Consider the following 17,933-nt stretch of genomic DNA (forward strand, 5'->3'; position numbering starts at 1 on the left):
TGGTATAGTAACTCCAGCTCAAATTCAAGGTGGTGGTTAACTGATTGCAGATATGCCATTATCCAGAGAACCCTGACTGTGTTTCCTTTAATCAGTCACTTACAACTGATTGCATGGCATGTGTCCTAGGGGGCCTGAAAATTCCCAGGGCATCATCAGGTAGATACATGACAATGTGTTCTAGAGCCCTCCTTGCCATGGAGAAACACAGAAAAATAAATGATTCCAACAACTGTACACATTAGAGTTATTTTAATCACTGGTAATGAGAAAGGAGAAGAGCATGAACTTGGAAATCAGACTAGTTAGGTGCTTTCATTCATGAACATGTACCTCTCTCAAGTTGAATTTCTTCATCTGTTAATTGGACATAACTACCTATTGTTTAGGGTTGTCAAGAGAATTAAATGTGATAATGTGTATGAATTTTCAGCACAATACACTAGCTCAGAATAGGCACTCAGTAAATGTTAGTTTCTATCCCTGCCCCAACTTTGACAATGCAAGGAAAAACAGTTCAATTTAAAATCTGAGAAATGAGGCTCAGTGCCTGTAGCTCAGCAGCTAGGGCACCGGCCACATGCACTGAGGGTGGCTGGTTCAAACCTTGACCTGGCCTGCTAAACAACAATGACAACTGCAACAACAACAAAAATAGCCGGGCACTGTGGCGTGCTCCAGTAGTCCAAGCTACTTGGGAGGCTGAAGCAAGAGAATCTCTTAAACCCAAGAATTTGAGGTTGCTGTGACCTGTGATGCCACAGCACTCTACCAAGGGTGACATAGTAAGATGCTGTCTCAAAAAATAAATAAATAGATAAAAACTCAAAAAAAAATCTTGAGAGTGAAGAATTCATGTATCAAAATATGAAAAACAAATCCAACCAATGGCCTGATTTAAACTTGGCATTCGACTAGAACCCATTAGAGATGAGGGTCACCTTCTGTAGCCTAAGATTTTCAGGCTAATAGAGGATGGATGTGAGAGCCAAGAACTTTCATTTTCTATCATCTTAATCAGGTGATCTGTTCAGTGATATAACAAATGGTGCCCCTGAAAAAGTATATATATTTTAAGAAAGGAAAAAACAAAAAAAGGGGGGGCAACACTTGTGGCTCAAAAGGGTAGAGTGCTGGCTTCATAAGCTGGAGGTGGTGGGTTCAAACCCAGCCCCAGCCAAAAAAAAAAAGAAAGGAAAAAACTGTATTAAATTTGTATTACTCAGGTCATGTTTCACTTCTGCAATTATAAAAGGTGCTCAACATGACTTGTATTCATCTTTTGTTACCTGTATCATTTTGATAATTTTTTTCCTTTCTTAAAATATGCATACATTTCTTGACACCCTCTGTATTTTGAGCTGATTCTTAATGAATGAGAGGTTTGTAGGATGGAACTTAAGCTTTTCCAGATGTAGAGAGCAACCAGAGTAAATCGTTAGAGATTGAAGATACTGGAACAGGTTGTGCCTTGCCTGAGAATTGAATGAATAATCAGGACAAGTCAAGCCATAGACTTCCAAGCCTGCACTGATTAAAGGGTCTCTACTACCAAAGGGAAGTCCCAGCTAAATTTGAGGAGGAAGATATCCTTTAATATATGAACTGGTTTGTGGTCTCTCTGGTTCCTCCCTGCAAAGGTATTAAAATAAAGAGGAGTGGAACCATTAAGGAAGTCATAGAACTCTCATAGGCAAAGCTGTAAGGGATATATCTAGTATGATATTCCTGTTGGATTTTAACTTTTACTCTATCTCAAAACAAATCTTTAGTCAGAAAACACCATGGAAACATCATTTTACATTAATATTAAAAGTTAAACCAAGATGAGGGTCATGGCCAAGTTTGGGATCTATCATTGGATAAGTCATTTTCCCTCTCCGAGCTTCAGTTTCTTATTTGTACAATGAAGAGATTGGGGCCATCACCAATTCTGGATCTCATATATGAGGATTTTAAGAGACTAAGAAGAACTCTGGTCACCTTAAAGAGCCTAAGTTCTCTGCAGCTCAGGCAAGATTCAGCCACTCTTTCTATAGCTCAAGGCCTAGACAACATCAGCCTGTAACCTTCATCCATACTGCTAAATCCACCTTCCTACTCATTAGAAAAACTCAATTGAAAGTAAACAACTAAAAGGAAAAAAAAGAAATGAAGGAAGGAAGGAAACAACTAATTAAAATGAGTTTATCTTGGGGGTATTTTTTTTTCCAATATGGTGGGGGTAGCGAGCACTTCAAAATACTTATGCATCTTGTAAGTTTTGTATGTCCCATTTTGGGTGTTTCCAAAGCAGGTTTTAGACCAAAGTATTAAGTCAAAGTGAACTTTTTTCCTCAAGGGAAAAGCTTGTTTTCTCTACTGTCCTCAGGACTGTATCTTCAGCCCCTCTGTATCCTCTAGGCAATAGCTTGCCCTTAATATTACCTTTGACAGCCCTCCAACACTATTAGGATCAAGAAGTCTCAGCATTCCTGGCAGGCACAGCAGTCAGAATAAGCCACAGTGCTTTGTACTCAGTTCCAGATCCCTTTCATCTTTGGCATAAATTCACTCTCACTTCCTCCCCCTCTTTCCTTCTCACTGGTAGCCATCATTCATCACTCTCCCCAAAAGCTCAAAAATGATAAGAGGTTTGTCTTGGCCTTGCTTTCTAAAAATCAAGAATGCTAAAGAATATTCTCAGATGAGTGGCTTTCCTGATGAGAAGCCTTTTGCTTAGCGGAACCCAAACACATATCTTCTGACCTCAAGTGCTACCTGAGTCAGTTTACTATTCCATAAGCACAGGCCATGATGTGAACTACTGGGTACAAAGGGAAGTCCAGGGTGTAGATGTCCAATATACTATCTTCTGGGAACCTCATCAAATTCATCCTCTGCCAGAGGAAGGGGCAGCTGGGTAAGTGGTCATCTGATTTGTACTCACTAGATTCCACTTGGAATAAATTAGTCCTGAGAAGATATACTGTGGTTGATTGGTAGCACTCCTTCTGCCAACCTGTAAGTGGGGCCCCTTTCTAATCTTGCATAAGGCCTTTCCCCCAGTGCCACCCAACTAGAGCTGACAAGTGTACTCTCTGATTGATATCTGTAGTCAGCTGTTTTCCCCCCTACCCATAAAGTGCCTACTAACACCCAGGCCATTCACCACTTGCATGGTTAGGAGACCCAGTCATGTGGTCGGATCTGGAAATTACTGATATCAAAGTGATTAAGAAGCCATGTGAAAAAATGTTATATAGGAAACCCCATTAATGGGCATGATCAATCATCATGTGACGTCCATTAGGTGCTCAACAATCCACAGAGGAGCTTTGTCATGACTCCTGCCCTCTGTGAGTTTGCATTGCAGGCAGTCTATCCTGAATGATTAGCTAGATACTGAACAGAAACATACAGGAATTATGCACGAGCATTGTAGTATCCCCTTTAATCCAAACCCCAGTTACTTTAAGTTGTTTTTATTTTTTTTAAGATCTTGTGAGGTTGAGGATCAGAGGATTGCCTACCAGATGGTCTATTTTTTGGAGAGAGAGACTCACTTTCTTGCCCCTGGTAGAGTGTTGTGGTGTCACAGCTCACAGCGACCTCCAACTCTTGGGCTCAAGTGATTCTCTTGCCTCAGCCTCTCACGTAGCTAGGACTACAGGTGCCCACCACAATGCCTGGCTATTTTTTAGAGACAGGGTCTCACTCTTGCTCAGACTGGTCTCAAACTCATGAGCTCAAGCAATCCACCTTCCTTGCTCTCTCAGAGTGCTAGATTTACAGGTGTGAGCCACTGCATCTGGCCAGATGGTCTTCTAAATTTCTTTTCAGCTGACCATGCAAAGCAAGTTTACTTCCACTCAACAAAACGGACATATCTATTTAGGCATATTTTCTTGGCTCAAGGTGAGTAGAATGGAGCTACATAATTCACCAGCTGGGAGACAAAGTTCATAATGAAGAACAGGGTGAAGGAGAAACATGGAAAGGGCAGGATTACATGGACTACCAGCTGCAGAGCCAACCTGAAACTTGATGAGCACTCAGTAGTTGCCTCCTTAAGTGAGATATTGGGGACCTGGTACCTCAAGTTGCCAAACAATGCTCTCTCACTTACTGCTGTCTACAGTGCCTCCATTCACGTTTACCCCTTTACCTGAAGCCTTTGATTCTAATTTAAAAACATACGTCCTTCAGAGGGGTTGTCACAATTGCAGCTGTTGTCACTTATGGACAGTCTGTGTAAGTAAAAAGTTTGATTTGGATTGAGGAAGGATTTGTACTGGGGGAGAGGAAAAAGTACAAAGAATAAGAAAACTGGGGGCATGTCTATTTACTGATTCCACAAAATAACCAAGGACCCATCCTAATAATGTAGCTGCAAGGAAGAGAAGATTTACAGAGGGTCAGCGACTAATTAAAGAAAAACTTAAACAAACACAATTATGAGGAATAAAGGCCTCAGGGAAATTTTAATTTGCTAAGGGTAAATTAAGGTCTGAGTGTGGGTTAATATTTTTCTTGTTCCATAAAATTCACCAACTGACATCCGTATGTAAACACAGAAAGGTCTTGATCTTCTCATCTCAAGCTCCTCACATATAAAACAGCTTCTACACTAGCATCTCAAATTTAGACAATTATTGTATCGTTTTTGGTGGAAACCAAAAGTGTTTAAATCAAGTTCAAACAAAAATAACAACAAAACAATAAAATGTGGATTCAAATGTGCTACGGGGATCTTTTGGGGAATTACTTTTAAAGGAAAGTATACTTTGTAATATCAATAATCACACCCTAAAGTATTAGCTCTGAGTTCAGATTTCTATATATCAGCTTTCTTAGCTATGGCAAAACACAACATGAATAACTTTCCTCTGCCTCTGTTTTCCTCTTCTTTGCTTCTATCTCAGAAATCACCTTCACACTCTATATCTAGTTTCCCCACTTCCTTATTTTGCCACAACATGCAAGGGAAATTTATTTGAAATGCTGTAGAGACCAAAGAAGTTGCAAGAAATTGAGAGAGTGGTTTGCAGAAGGTTTGGGTTTTAAGCCCAGGTGAACACTAGAATAACAGTAGGAGAGCAATTTTCATTTGCTTCTTTCCATCTCACTGGATTTTTTTTATGAATAAGAATATTAATTTCACAAAAATACTAAACTTCTATTCACCAAAATGGATCACAGACAACATTAAAACTCAAATAAACTGTATTAAAATGTATAAAGTACGTATGGCATATATTACAGCTCTTGTTAATATCAGTAAGAAAGATGTTAACATTGCGAAAAATTTGGACAAAGGAAATAAACAGGAAATACTCAAAGTAAGGAATAAATGTGCAAGGTTACAAGTGAATCTTTCTAAAAGCAGAGTATGAATGTTTTAACTCAATAACTAAGAAAATGACATGAAGGTTAGTTATGTTAACCAGTTTGATGAGAGTATTTCAAATTGTATATGAAAACAGCACACTGTACCCCATGATTGCATTAATGTATGCAGTTATGCTATAAGAAATTTAAAAAAGATACTTATTATTTGCCTAACATGACTTGTTAGTATGGTTTAAATGGTCTTTTAAATTTATGTTAACTAAATTTAGTGATTTAATAATAAGTTTGCAGTATATGGATCACTAGCAAACTGTGTTTTTATAGAAAAGTCCTCTGTTTTTATTTCTAAATTTAAATGACTAGTTGTTAAGGTACAAATGGTATTAGGCATTGCCCAAATCAGGGTGCTCTCATACAACTAATTTTAGACTCCCAAGGGAAGAATCTAATTTTTTAAAAAAGCGTCTTTAAACAATGTTTTTTCTTCTTTCTTTCTTTTTTTTAATTGTTGGGCATTCGTTGAGGGTACAAAGAACCAGAACTGCAAAAAAAAAAAATAAAATTCCACAAATGTTTGGCCCCATGTTCCGACTTGGTCACATTTATCATATGGAAATAGTTAAAGATGTGGCATGAGTGTTGTCATCATAGCATTATTCATACGATGGAGAAATAGGAAATAATTGAAATGTTCATGACGAAGAATGGTTAAATAAATTTCAATTTGTCTAAAGGATATAATACTATGTCACCATTAAAAACCATGTTTAAAAACATTTAATAGGCAGCTCCTGTAGCTTTTTAGGTAAGGGCGCTAGCCACGTACACCAGGGCTGGCAGGTTCGAACCCAGCCCAGGCCTGCTAAAACTACAGTGACAACTGCAACAACAAAAAATAGCCAGGCATTGTGGTGGGCACATGTAGTCCCAGCTACTTGGGAGGCTGAGGCAAGAGAATCCTTTATGCCCAAGAGTTGGAGGCTGCTGTGAGCTGTGACACCACGGCACTCTATCCAGGGCAACAGCTTGAGACTCTGTCTCCAAAAAAATATTTAATAACATAAGAAAATGTTCATGATGTAATGCTAGGCTATTTATTTATTTATTTATTTATTGAGACAGTGTCTTATGATGTCACCCTTGGTAGAGTGCTGTGGCATCACAGCTCACAGCAACCTCAAACCCTTGGGCTTAAGTGATTCTCTTGCCTCAGCCTCCCAAGTAGCTGGGACTACAGGTGCCTGCCACAATGGCTATTTTGTTGCTGTTGTTTTTATTGCAATTGTTCAGCTGGCCCGAGCCAGGTTTGAACCCACCACCCTCGGTGTATGTGGCTGGCACCATAACCACTGCGCTATGGGCTCCAAGCCAATGCTAGGCTTTTTAAAGGCAAGATATGAGTACAATCACGTGTCACATAATGATCACTGACAAACTGCATATACAACTATGGTCTCATGAGATTATAATACCATGTTTTTACTGTACCTTTTCTATGCTATAAATGTTTAGATACACAGATACTTACCGATGTGTTACAACTGCCTACAATATCCAGTACAGTAGCATGCTAGACAGGTTTGTAGCCTAGGAGCAATGGGCTATACCATCTAGCCTGGTTGCATAATAGGCTGTACCATCTAGGTTTGCATAGCTACACTCTATGATTTCAGACAATGATGAAATCACCTAACAAGACATATCTCAGAACATAACCCCATCATTCAGTGGTGCATGACTGCAGTCCAATCCGTTTTGCTAAAATAAAAAGTGTGAAGTATATTTATATAAAATAGAATGTAAAGAGGGAGTCGCCCATACTTTTTATTTTATTTTATACTTTTTGTGTTTTCCCAAGTGCCCAAAATGAGCGCATATTAAATCTATACTTAGGGAGAAAAACACAGATGCTACCTCAGAAATTAAATGAAAGACATTTGTATAGTGCTTTGAGTACACGAGGGTCTGCTTCCCACATACTGTACTCAGTGTTCCCAGATTCCTTATGCACTGCAAGAAGAGGCAATTTGTAACCCTGGCCTGAGCCCTCCTTTCTTGCTTCTGTGACTTTGTTTGCTGATGTCTATGCGGCATACAGCCCTTCTTGAATCACGCCTTCCTCACCCTCACCTTTCTGCTGGTCAGAAAGGACTCCTCAGGAAAGAGGCCTGCTTCCATATGCCATATTTGTATTAGGTAGCCCTGAGAATAAGTTAGTGACTCTCAACTCTGGCTATACATGAGAACCCCCCAGGGAGTTTAAAATAAAACAAACCAAATACCAGGAATCACTTTCCGAGATATTTTGATTCTGTTGGTTCAGGATGGAGCTTGGCCATCAATTTTTTTATAACTCCCAACATGACAATAATTTATAACTAGCATGGAAAACTACAGAGGTAGGTAAATATACAGAGAAAGAGAACAATGCTTTCTTCAGTGAATTCAGTTAAATAACATAGGAGGGATGGACACTGACCCTCTGAGGACCTGTCCCCCTATTATCTTCTTACTCCCCTGGCCCCTGAGATGCCCAAAGGTACCTACCATAAGACCATAAAGCATATCACCAACTTTCACATTGACTGTCTGAATGATTCCATAAGATGAGCAGACCCACAAACAATGTTTGGCATCCCTCTTTCTTTTCCTTCCAAACTCACTTGTGTTCAGGTTACTGCTAAAATGAAACTGTGTTAGCTGAAAGGGTACCGCATGAAGGCTAGCCATTCTTATTCTGGCACCTGGGAAAGGGCAAGGTGCGGAGAGAATCAGCCTTGGGACAAAGACGTTTTGATGTGGGGGAAAGAAAAAGCTGGAATTGGTGGAGATAGGCCTAGTTGAGGTATTGGGTAGACAGGGAACATCAGGACCTTTCCTGCCATCAAAAAGAAAAGATGTAAGGGCCCACAAAGAGTCGAGCTCTGTCCCCCTCACGGTGTTGCCAAGGGTCATCCTAAAATGAGACCTATAAAGTAAAGTAGACACAATGTACTTGAAGGAGCGCTAAACTGTAAGCCAAGAAACTTGTGTACAGGGCCGGGACTAGGGTAAGGCAAGCAAGGCTGCATTTGCACAACCCCAAGAAAATGCCTTCTTGAATTTTGTTTCCTAGGCGCTTCACCTGTCTCACCTTCATTCTGACCCTGGCTGCTTAGATACTAGTCCTGCTTCTAAACTAATTGTGTGATCTTGGGCAAATCTCTTCCCCTCTCTACCCACCACTCCCAAACCAAAGAAGTTCCACTGTCACCTGTCTCAGATATTGTACTTCCATAAAAATTTCATTTAAAAAAGGGGGTAACAGAACTTTAAAAATTGTATCTTACTTCTCTGAGTCATCTATAAAAGTCCTAGCCTATAATGCTATATGATTCTGCATCTAATAATCACAGGTCACAAGAGTTTTCATGGGTCACTCTGAGCCTCTCTTTTTCAGCCTGAAAATATTGAAAAGGCAGTTTTTAGAACAGGTCACTGAACAAGTATTGAATTACCCTCTGCAAATGACCAGCTTGCCTCTCTAGAATGTTTCCAGAGGGTCAGTAAAGCCTTTTGGGCCTTGTGGCAAACCCTTTGGGAATTCCAGCCAGGCACAAATTGCTACAAATGTCAACACTCACACGAAGCCCATTCTTCAATATCAAAGATTCTGCATCCTTTTGGGGACTGCTAGAAACATGTCAGAAGTAGAGATATTGTAGCTCTGAGAGATCTGAGCAAGTTCACAAGTGAGCTAACAGGTGGTGCTGACTCCCGCTGAAAGATACAAAGTATAAATAAGAAAATTATCCTCAATTATATTTTCCTGATTGTCTTCATTACAAACTTCTATATGTCAACTTCCCATTTATTGTTCTTCTATGGTTTCAGATCAAATACTATTGATAAATGCATTCGGCATCGTTTTCGTTTGATTATACACTGAACTGTAATCGTTCACTACCTGTGGAGGGGCTGGTAAGGGGGCTGCATGGAAAGAGAAGGCTCACACTCAGTTATTAGTAGTGTAATACCGATGAGGCTTGGAGAGGCCTCTGAGCAATTCACATGCTCAGAAATTCGCAAGGAAATGCTACCCCATCAAAAAACCTCAGGGTCTTTTATTGAGCGCAAAAAGTGTATACATGCGACAAACACAGCACGGAACAAAATATTAATCATAAACAGAAAGAAACTCTAACCTCATTATTTTACATGAGGCTCAGAGTCATTTTTTACCATGACAATAAAGAAAAAGGGATAGGAAAATGTAAAAGAGAACATCTTAAAAACAATATCATATAATCATAAGGTCAGAAAGTTACAAAAAAAAATGAGTACAATGCTTAGGGGGTAAAGTTTAGCTTCTTTGACTCTTTCTGTTGGCTCTTTCTGACTCTTTCTCATTCTATACTTTGACATGCCAAGCAGATCTTAATTTATAATTGCTAAACATTCTGGCTACACCCCCAGGTTGTTTCCAACCCTGCGCTGTGTGCAGCATGCGGGGAGGCGGGGAGCAAGGGGGGAGTGTCTCTGGAGTTCTGGCTGTTGCCGATGGACTCAGGGATGTTAGCTCTGGGCAGTCTGGTTACTGAATATTCTGTTTAAACCTCTAGGTTATTTCCAACCCTACTCTGTGTGCAGTATGGGCGGGGTGAAGGGATGTCGCCTGGAGTCTCTGCGGTTACAGACTGACTCGGGAATGTTACCTCTGGGCAGTCTTGTTACTGAACATTCTGTTTAAACCCCCGGGGTTGTTTCCAACCCTGTGCTGTGTACAGTATGGGGGTCTGAGGAATCTGGGCTATTGTCAAAGGACCTTCCGAAATGTCAGCCTAAGCTATATTCTGTCCCTGATCTTTTACCCATATGTCCAGTCCACGTTGAACAAAATCCTAACCTTCTTCTCTTTGTGAAAATGATTTTGACAATTGGAGATTGGAGATCATTTTGTATCTGCCTCCATCCCTATCATAAGGTGAACCTTATAGCCACAGATCGAATCCTCTGAGAGCAAAATCTGTGATGGAGATTTGCATGCAAGGAGTTCGTTGGAGAGTATTCTCATTGCCAATTCTTGTAGTAATGAAGAGAAGGGTGTGCATTTGGGCCAGAGACGATGGGCTTTGGTGCTATCATAAGAAAATCTCAATCTACGCTTCAGGAGCTCTGAAGCTAGGATGACTCACCTTAAGAGTTTTTTCCTTGGAAGTAAGTGCATTGTGCCTTTATACCCTGTGCCAATCAGTCACTGGACGCAACCTGCCCAAAGAAGGGGGCATAACCTTAGGCCACAACGTACCCAACAGCCAAAGGAATAAGTCCTTTGGTGCTAAGGGAGGATCCATGTGGTACAACACAGCATCCACCACACGACCCTTTACCAGGATAGTCTCCTTGGTTGCCAAGGGCAGCCCATCAACCAGTCCAGTGGATTAAATTGGTTATAGCTACAGCCAGTTCTTCATCCATAATTTCCTTGAAACTCCTTGCCACAACTTACGTTATCTTAGTCAAATGCAGATGGCATTCATTCATTCACCTTTAAAATGAGGAAGAAAAACAAGGTAGACAGCAACAGTGGTCTGGCATCGGGATGAGAGAATTTGCTGCTCAAATGAAAGTAACTTTCCGTGTTGCAAAGTTAGGCGTGCTGAAGCTCACACTGAGCGGATGACAATTCCGAAGCTGCAAAACCAGCAGGCTTATTTTGCCAAAGCCAGCGCTTTGTTATGTGCCGTCCCTCCCGCAAACACCACCGCCTGCATTTGCTCTACCTCCCAAGTCAAACTTTTGTCATCTTTTCTCCCTCAAGCTCATATTTACTCTCTTTGGTCAGCTGCAATGTGGAACAGACAAACTACAATAAATTAGGTATGAAAACAAATAAAAGCTTTTCTTGGGCTGCTCATTGGCATGTACTGAACTGAGGTGACCGTTCCCCCCAGGGTTCTCTGGTACACAGCCACGCGCTCCAGCAGACACAGAGAAACTCTGCATGGTAAAAGATACTGCAGTGTTAAGCTACAGTTCTGACTCACTCAAAAAAATACAAGCAGAGCTCATAGCCCAGAAGGCCCCAGACGAACACTCATTAAAAATCAGTGTGCTTTTTTCTACTTAATTTCTGAATAGGTAATATATTCACATGATCCAAAGAACAAAAGTATAAAAAGATTTATAAAAACAGTGTTTAGTAAGAGGCCTCTCCTTTGTCAAAGTAGACGCACTCATCTGTCATCTGTGTCTTTCAGGAGCTTATGCTCTCAGAAGACAGCATGAGTTGTACTTTTTAATCTTTATTCTTTTTATACTTACATAAAATAATACCTGCTTCTTATTAGAGGCTCAAATGTTAGATAAATAAACGACAGTGAAAGGAAAAGTCCTCGGTAACCCTTACCTCAGAGAAAACTGCACCAGTTCCTTCAGATTTTTTCTATATATGTAATAGAATTACACCATAAATGCTATTTTGCTGCTTTTTTTCCATTATGACCTATTACATAATATATTACATACATCGCAGAAGTCATTCCTTGTTAGTATATGCAGATTTAGGTATCGTTTTAACAATAGCATAGTATTCTGTCTGTATGTTCTATTATTCGTGTATCCAGTTTTATTTTGAATTTTTAAAAGTTTGTAATACAGTTCTTTAAACCAGTTCTCCATTTCCTTGTAATTAATGTACCTTGAGTTTAAATCTGATCATCTCTGGAGAAACGAATGAGATGTCAGTAAAGGAAGTTTTTAAGGAAAGAGGATTATCCAAAAAAGTCTATAAGGTAGCAAAGTGTGTCCAGTAAAGGGACAGACAGGCACAGTTGCCCTGAATAGGGAACAATGAGAGTATTGAGGAAGTGGGTGAGACCATTTCCCAGTTTTGAAAGAATGAGAATAGTGAGAAGTGGGGACAGTAAGAGGGTGAGAAATTAAAGGTGATAAACAGAAGTTATAATGGAATGAATCTTGATACATGGATGGTGAGTTGTCACAGAGCAAAGGTTTTATGGGAAGAACTGGCATGCTTTACTTGAATCCAAGCTTGATAGAAATTATCAATGTAATCTGGCTACATAAAAATATCTGCAATGCTAGGCTGGTAAATTAACAGCCCACATCAAAGCAAGCAATAATCCTATTGCCATCAGCACTGGTCACATCACATTTGAATTATCAGGATCACTAGAATATTGACAAATATCTACAGAAGAGAAACAGAACAGTGAGGGAACTTGATGTCATGTCATAAAAGTAACAGTTGAAGGACTGGTACATCTTTAACCTGATAGAAAGAAGGTTAAGAGGAGATGTGATAACTGCCTTCAAAAAATGTGAAGAACTGACATATGAAAAAGGTATTAAGCTTTTCCTGTGTCACCCCAACTGGTGGAATAGGACCGATGAGATGAGATTATAAGAAGGAAGATTTTGACTCTTATTTTGCTTAAGGGTTTTTATAAAGGTTTACTTTAAATATATTGAAGACTCCCTGTCTAATTTCATTAACATTATTATTAAGGCAATATATTCCTCATAAATAGTACAGAAGTAAAATTCAACCAAATCCTTGCTGAATTTTCATAAATTCTTAATTAGTGAGAATCAAAATAATAAGGGCTTATTGTACACTGGAAGATTTTCAACTGCTTTAATCTCTTCCTTTCTATGTTTATTTCTTAATCCCATACCTTGGCCTACCATGTGCCCTCAACTCCCACTGAAGCAGAGAGCACATTGAAAACCCACACGAAAATGTAAATCTGAGAAATAAATATGCGTGGTTGGTTTAAAAAGAGTAAGAATTAACATTTAAAGCAATGGTAATTTACTGTGATCTGTAATTTTGAGCTCCTGTGCTGAAATTGCTCATTTGGAAATTACCAAGTGGTTGGGTCTCATTTGTGATCTTCTTCCTGCATATGCCCAGCACACAAAGGAGTAGTAATGACCGACTGAGTCACCACTGCCATCTCCCTGAAGTGTGCTCTCCAAATGTCAATACCATTTTCTATGGTACAGTGAAGAAGATTCCAAACCAGAGCCTGCTTACACTACAGGGTAAACTCAAGACAGCACAGAACCTGGAATGTGTTCAAAGGGCAGCACAATCTTCCTCCATTCTCTGTTCCTCCAGTGGCCAAACTGCTATGCCACAGATCACTGTAGCTTTGCAAATCATCCCTGCCACCCATTCCCATTAGTCATTATTTGAATATAAAAATATATTTAAATTTAGGGGAAGAAAGGAGCTGCTTTTGAAAATACTACAATAAAATGATGTCTATACTTGATGAAATGACTTATATGCAGGTATGGATTCCTACCAGAAGCAAAACTATAGACGATATATTATTAGAGACATGAATCCTCTAAAAGACCAATACGTAGAAAACCCCTGTGGTATATTGCTCTTTCCAACTTCTCACACCCTAATCCCAGAAAAGTTACCTAAAACCCAAGTATCAGATCTTTTCTCTCTTTGTCTTTCAGCACAGATCCAGGATTAGTAGCTAATAGTTGTCTGACACGAATTAGCTAAAAGGTAACCAGGAATTCCTGGTAAATTTAATTGAGAAAAGGCAAGAACTCTGAAGACATAGTATAATTGAACCTTTTCATAATCCCATGATCGAGGAACAAGTCTAAAATATCTTATAGATTCTCGTTGTCAGGCTTTCATAAAGTTATTTTGCTTGGGAGACATAATTTACCTTGTCGGATAGTCATATCCATGTAAAGAGCAGCCATATTAGAAAAAGGCTTTATCTCTACTAAAGTTATTTCTAACTCTGCGCAGTGTCTTTGTGAAAGATGAGAGAAATGAGCTTCATTTGCAATAGGAAAAAAACGCAGCCAGATACAAGAAGTTCTTGACATTCAATCCATAGATATTTTGATAATGCGTGTCAATAAAAACAATTAGGTATTATAATTCAGCTGTGATTTCTTAAGTAGATTCTTGGTGCTGGTGCCACATGGTATACAATCTTCTTTCCCTTAAAACAAAATGGAGATGCCAGCTGTCTGGAGAGTTAAGGATGAGGTTAAGAGTAAGCCTACTCTCCATAATGGATAAGGTTTAAAGGGACTCAGTGGACTGTGAATAGAATCTCAGCAGAATCTTTCCTACCTATAGAAAGACTTTTACAAGAAAAAAAAAAATCACTGTAGCTATTTTTCCTTCCTTCAGGATTTTCCATCCTCCAAGCGATTATGGAAGCAGCAGTGCAAAACAACTGGCAAGTGACAGCAAGGTCTGTGGGAAACATAAAGGACGTCCAAGAATTCAGGCGCATTATCGAAGAAATGGACAGGAGGCAGGAAAAGCGATACTTGATTGACTGTGAAGTCGAAAGGATTAATACAATTTTGGAACAGGTACGCTTGAAATTTATTTTACCCCCAGCCAACATGTTAAGTTATCAACCTGAGGCAGTTCCCAGGTCTGCTAATGAATTAAGTGGCCAACAGTTTTTGATAGCCTCTCTAATCTTTTTCTCCTCCCCAGCCACTGCAGGGAAAAAAGAAGAGAAGAGAAGAAAATCTAAACTGTTGAAAATTGTATAGCATGATTAATCTGGAAGTTGCTGCAATGTAGTGCTGCCTATCAGATAAATACACCTCTGTCTCATAGATAGCTGACTATTTAGAAGTAATCCTCTTCCTTTCCTATACCTTCTTCCCAACAGGGAATAGACAGGGATTAGGCAGGGCAGAAGGGCAGGGCTTTTATTTCAGGGGACTCTTTGTTGGAAAACATACTATTTCCAGACCCTCAGACCCTGGTAAAGATCACCATCCATTCTCGATAGGTAGAGCATCAGAGAAGTACTCAAGTTTGAATTTAACTATGTTTGTACAGACTATCCTTCTGGTTCCCTGGTTCCAGAGAGAGAGAGAAGAAATAATTTCAGACTATTTTTAAAATAAGATGGCATATGAGAAAAAACAATCCTGGTTTTAAAAATGTGAACAAAGTAAAAAAGAATAAGACTAGAGGGGAAATAAAATTCAGTGGGCCAAAATGTATTCATTATTAAGTTTGCATATTTAAATTTAGGGCAGCGCCTGGGGCTCAAAGGAGTAGGGCACCGGCCACCATATGCCAGAGGTGGCAGGTTCAAACCCAGCCCTGGCCAAAAGCTGAAAGAAAAAAAGATTAAATTTAAGACTAAAAAATTTTAGAAGAACTGTTTCACCCTTAGCTAGATGGATATTCTGTTTGGGGTAGAGTCAAAGTGGAATGTGGTGAATGTTTATTATTTTCCTCAGAAGTTTCAATTAGCCAGTTAATAACAAAGTACACGTGCTGCCATGAATAAAACTGTCTGGGAAACATTTACATTCGAAATTGATCCCAGGGTACCTAGAGGCCAAAACAGCTTTAAAGATTGAAATTATAGCAAGCAACTATTACCTTGGAATAGCTATTTTATAGCAAATTAAATATTAATAATTTGTCAGATAAGCCCCCATAAGAATAGAGAATGCAAAAAAAAAATAGGTGAAGAAAGGGAAGGTAGGAAAAGTGGGGAGGAAGGATGGAAGGAAGAGAGAGAGGGAGGAAGGGAGGAAGAGAGAAGAAGGAAGGGAAGGAGAGAGGGAGGAAGGAAAATTGCTGACTCTGCAGCATAGAAATACAAAACTATCCACTTGTTAAGAACAGCATAACCTTTAGTGAATGATACCTCACAGAAAATCTAGAGCACTAGCCTGGTTAAATCAAGTTTCCCAACTAACATCATTCTCTTGAGCTATACAAATGATCCACTTGCCCCTCCCCCCACAGAAAAAAAAACTTCCTTTGATTTTCTTAGATCTTGAAAGTGAAGAATCAGGCCAGTGATGTTGGTATATGTACTACATGCCCTCTAAAATTTTATACCAAAATAGCCTTTTAGTGGGTGACCTACTTAATAGCCCAAAGCCGAGGAACATCCTCCTTGTCATACTTTGTTTTCTTTCTTTTGTATTAGTGACTTTGGATTCTTGTATTTCTTGTATTCTGTGAAGTGTCTTGGATTTGAGAGAACTTTATACTGGGGTCTGAGATTTTTTAGCATCCTGTAATAGAAAAAGTGGTGGGTAAAGCTCTGAATTTTATATAGTTGTGGAACACTAGGCACTTAAATATCTATGCCTCAGTTGTCTCATTTACATGATGGAGGAAATAACATTTTCTCTACCTCACATGACTGGCATAATTGCTTTAAGAAGCATAAAATGTAATAGGAAAAAGTAATCACGATTACCAGACACTTTTAGGAAAACTAAACCAGCATTCTTCAAAAACTCTGTTCTTTCTTTTCACGTCTTATCTTCCTTTCTTCTATATGCACATTCATCGTAGCCTTAAAAATACCGTCTACACATTTTTCAGAAAATGTTGCTCAAAGAAAAGTTTCAGCAATATCTAGGTAAGGATAAAGAGTTAATTTACTTCTTCCCTCTTTCAAAAAAGTGTCATATTCCCATCAACTCATGATTGTTTCTTCTATCATTTAACGTGTTCCTACTAGGTTGTAAGTGCTATAAGGTCGTGGACCAGGCTTATCCTGGTCACAGTTATATCTCAAGTGTTCATCAGAGTGCCTGGCAGATAGTGTTAGATGGATGGATAGTGAATAAGCACATTTCAGTAAGTCCCACTGCAATTTTGCTATGTTTCTATCCAGAGGCAAAAGGGTGCCTGCAGTTACATGGTAAAATTATTAATGAAAGTACACACATGCTCAAAGGTTTAATATGGTGACTCTCTGCCTAAGCCTATTCCACTGATATCGTAAATTTGTCGTAACTTATTTCTCTAGATAGAAATGAATTTCTCATTAAATGAATTATTTAAATTAAGCAACACATTCAAGATGTGTTTTCCTTGAGAAAACACTTTGTAAGAGAAGTCGAATACTAAGACATGGAGATAGCACTTTTCTCATGGGTTTCTAATGTTTTTTTGGACAAAGTTATCATAATTCACTGTACATATCCTGGCTAGGATGATAACACTTTTAACTCAATCAGTAGCACGTTCTCCCAAGAGATGCCCGCATTCTACAAGAGTGTATTCAACTTTGTTTGAGATTATTTTCCTGGAACAAAGCTTCTACACACTCTCCCAAAATGATGCTTCATACTGCTATCTGAGATAGAAGAGTCTGTTACACCACTATAACATGATTTCCTATAGATCAGATTTTGGCATAGAGTGAGTTTATATTGTACTTTTTATCCAATGGATGTTAATGAAAATAACTCATAATGGTGCAATTTTTCAAATATAAGCAGATCTTCCGTATAGTGTTGGATAGCATAACCTTAATATTCAAACACTAATAAGGCAAGCTAAAATTCTTCTAAGATTTATTTCTAAAGCTCTTCTTTTAACTCTTTCAACCCTTCAGACTATAGTAGGGAAAAAAGACTCAATAAGGTACTAACTTGTCATTAATATCTCTCTTCAACAATTAATCTAAAGGGAGGCATTCCGAATTGAAAGCTATAAGAATTAACATAGATATTAATCCCTTGTCAAAGGGGAGTTTGCAGATATTTTCTGCCACTTGGTGGGTTGTTGCTTCACTTTCTTGATTGTTTCCTTTGCTGTGCAATAC

General features: G+C 39.0%; 1 protein-coding gene across 2 annotated transcripts in view; it reads left to right on the plus strand.

The window, feature by feature from the left end:
• The window catches only part of GRIA3 (glutamate ionotropic receptor AMPA type subunit 3), a 315,536-nt gene that overhangs the window by 128,127 nt on the left and 169,476 nt on the right, over positions 1–17,933 (plus strand). For both annotated transcript variants that reach the window (XM_003797025.1, XM_003797026.1), the window contains exon 4: positions 14,513–14,700. In XM_003797025.1, the coding sequence (XP_003797073.1) occupies positions 14,513–14,700 (188 nt within the window). The remainder of the gene's footprint in view (positions 1–14,512; positions 14,701–17,933) is intronic.

This window comes from Otolemur garnettii, unplaced genomic scaffold (genome assembly GCF_000181295.1).
Source record: "Otolemur garnettii isolate 467f Iridium unplaced genomic scaffold, OtoGar3 scaffold00110, whole genome shotgun sequence".
Classification (NCBI taxonomy): domain Eukaryota; kingdom Metazoa; phylum Chordata; class Mammalia; order Primates; family Galagidae; genus Otolemur; species Otolemur garnettii.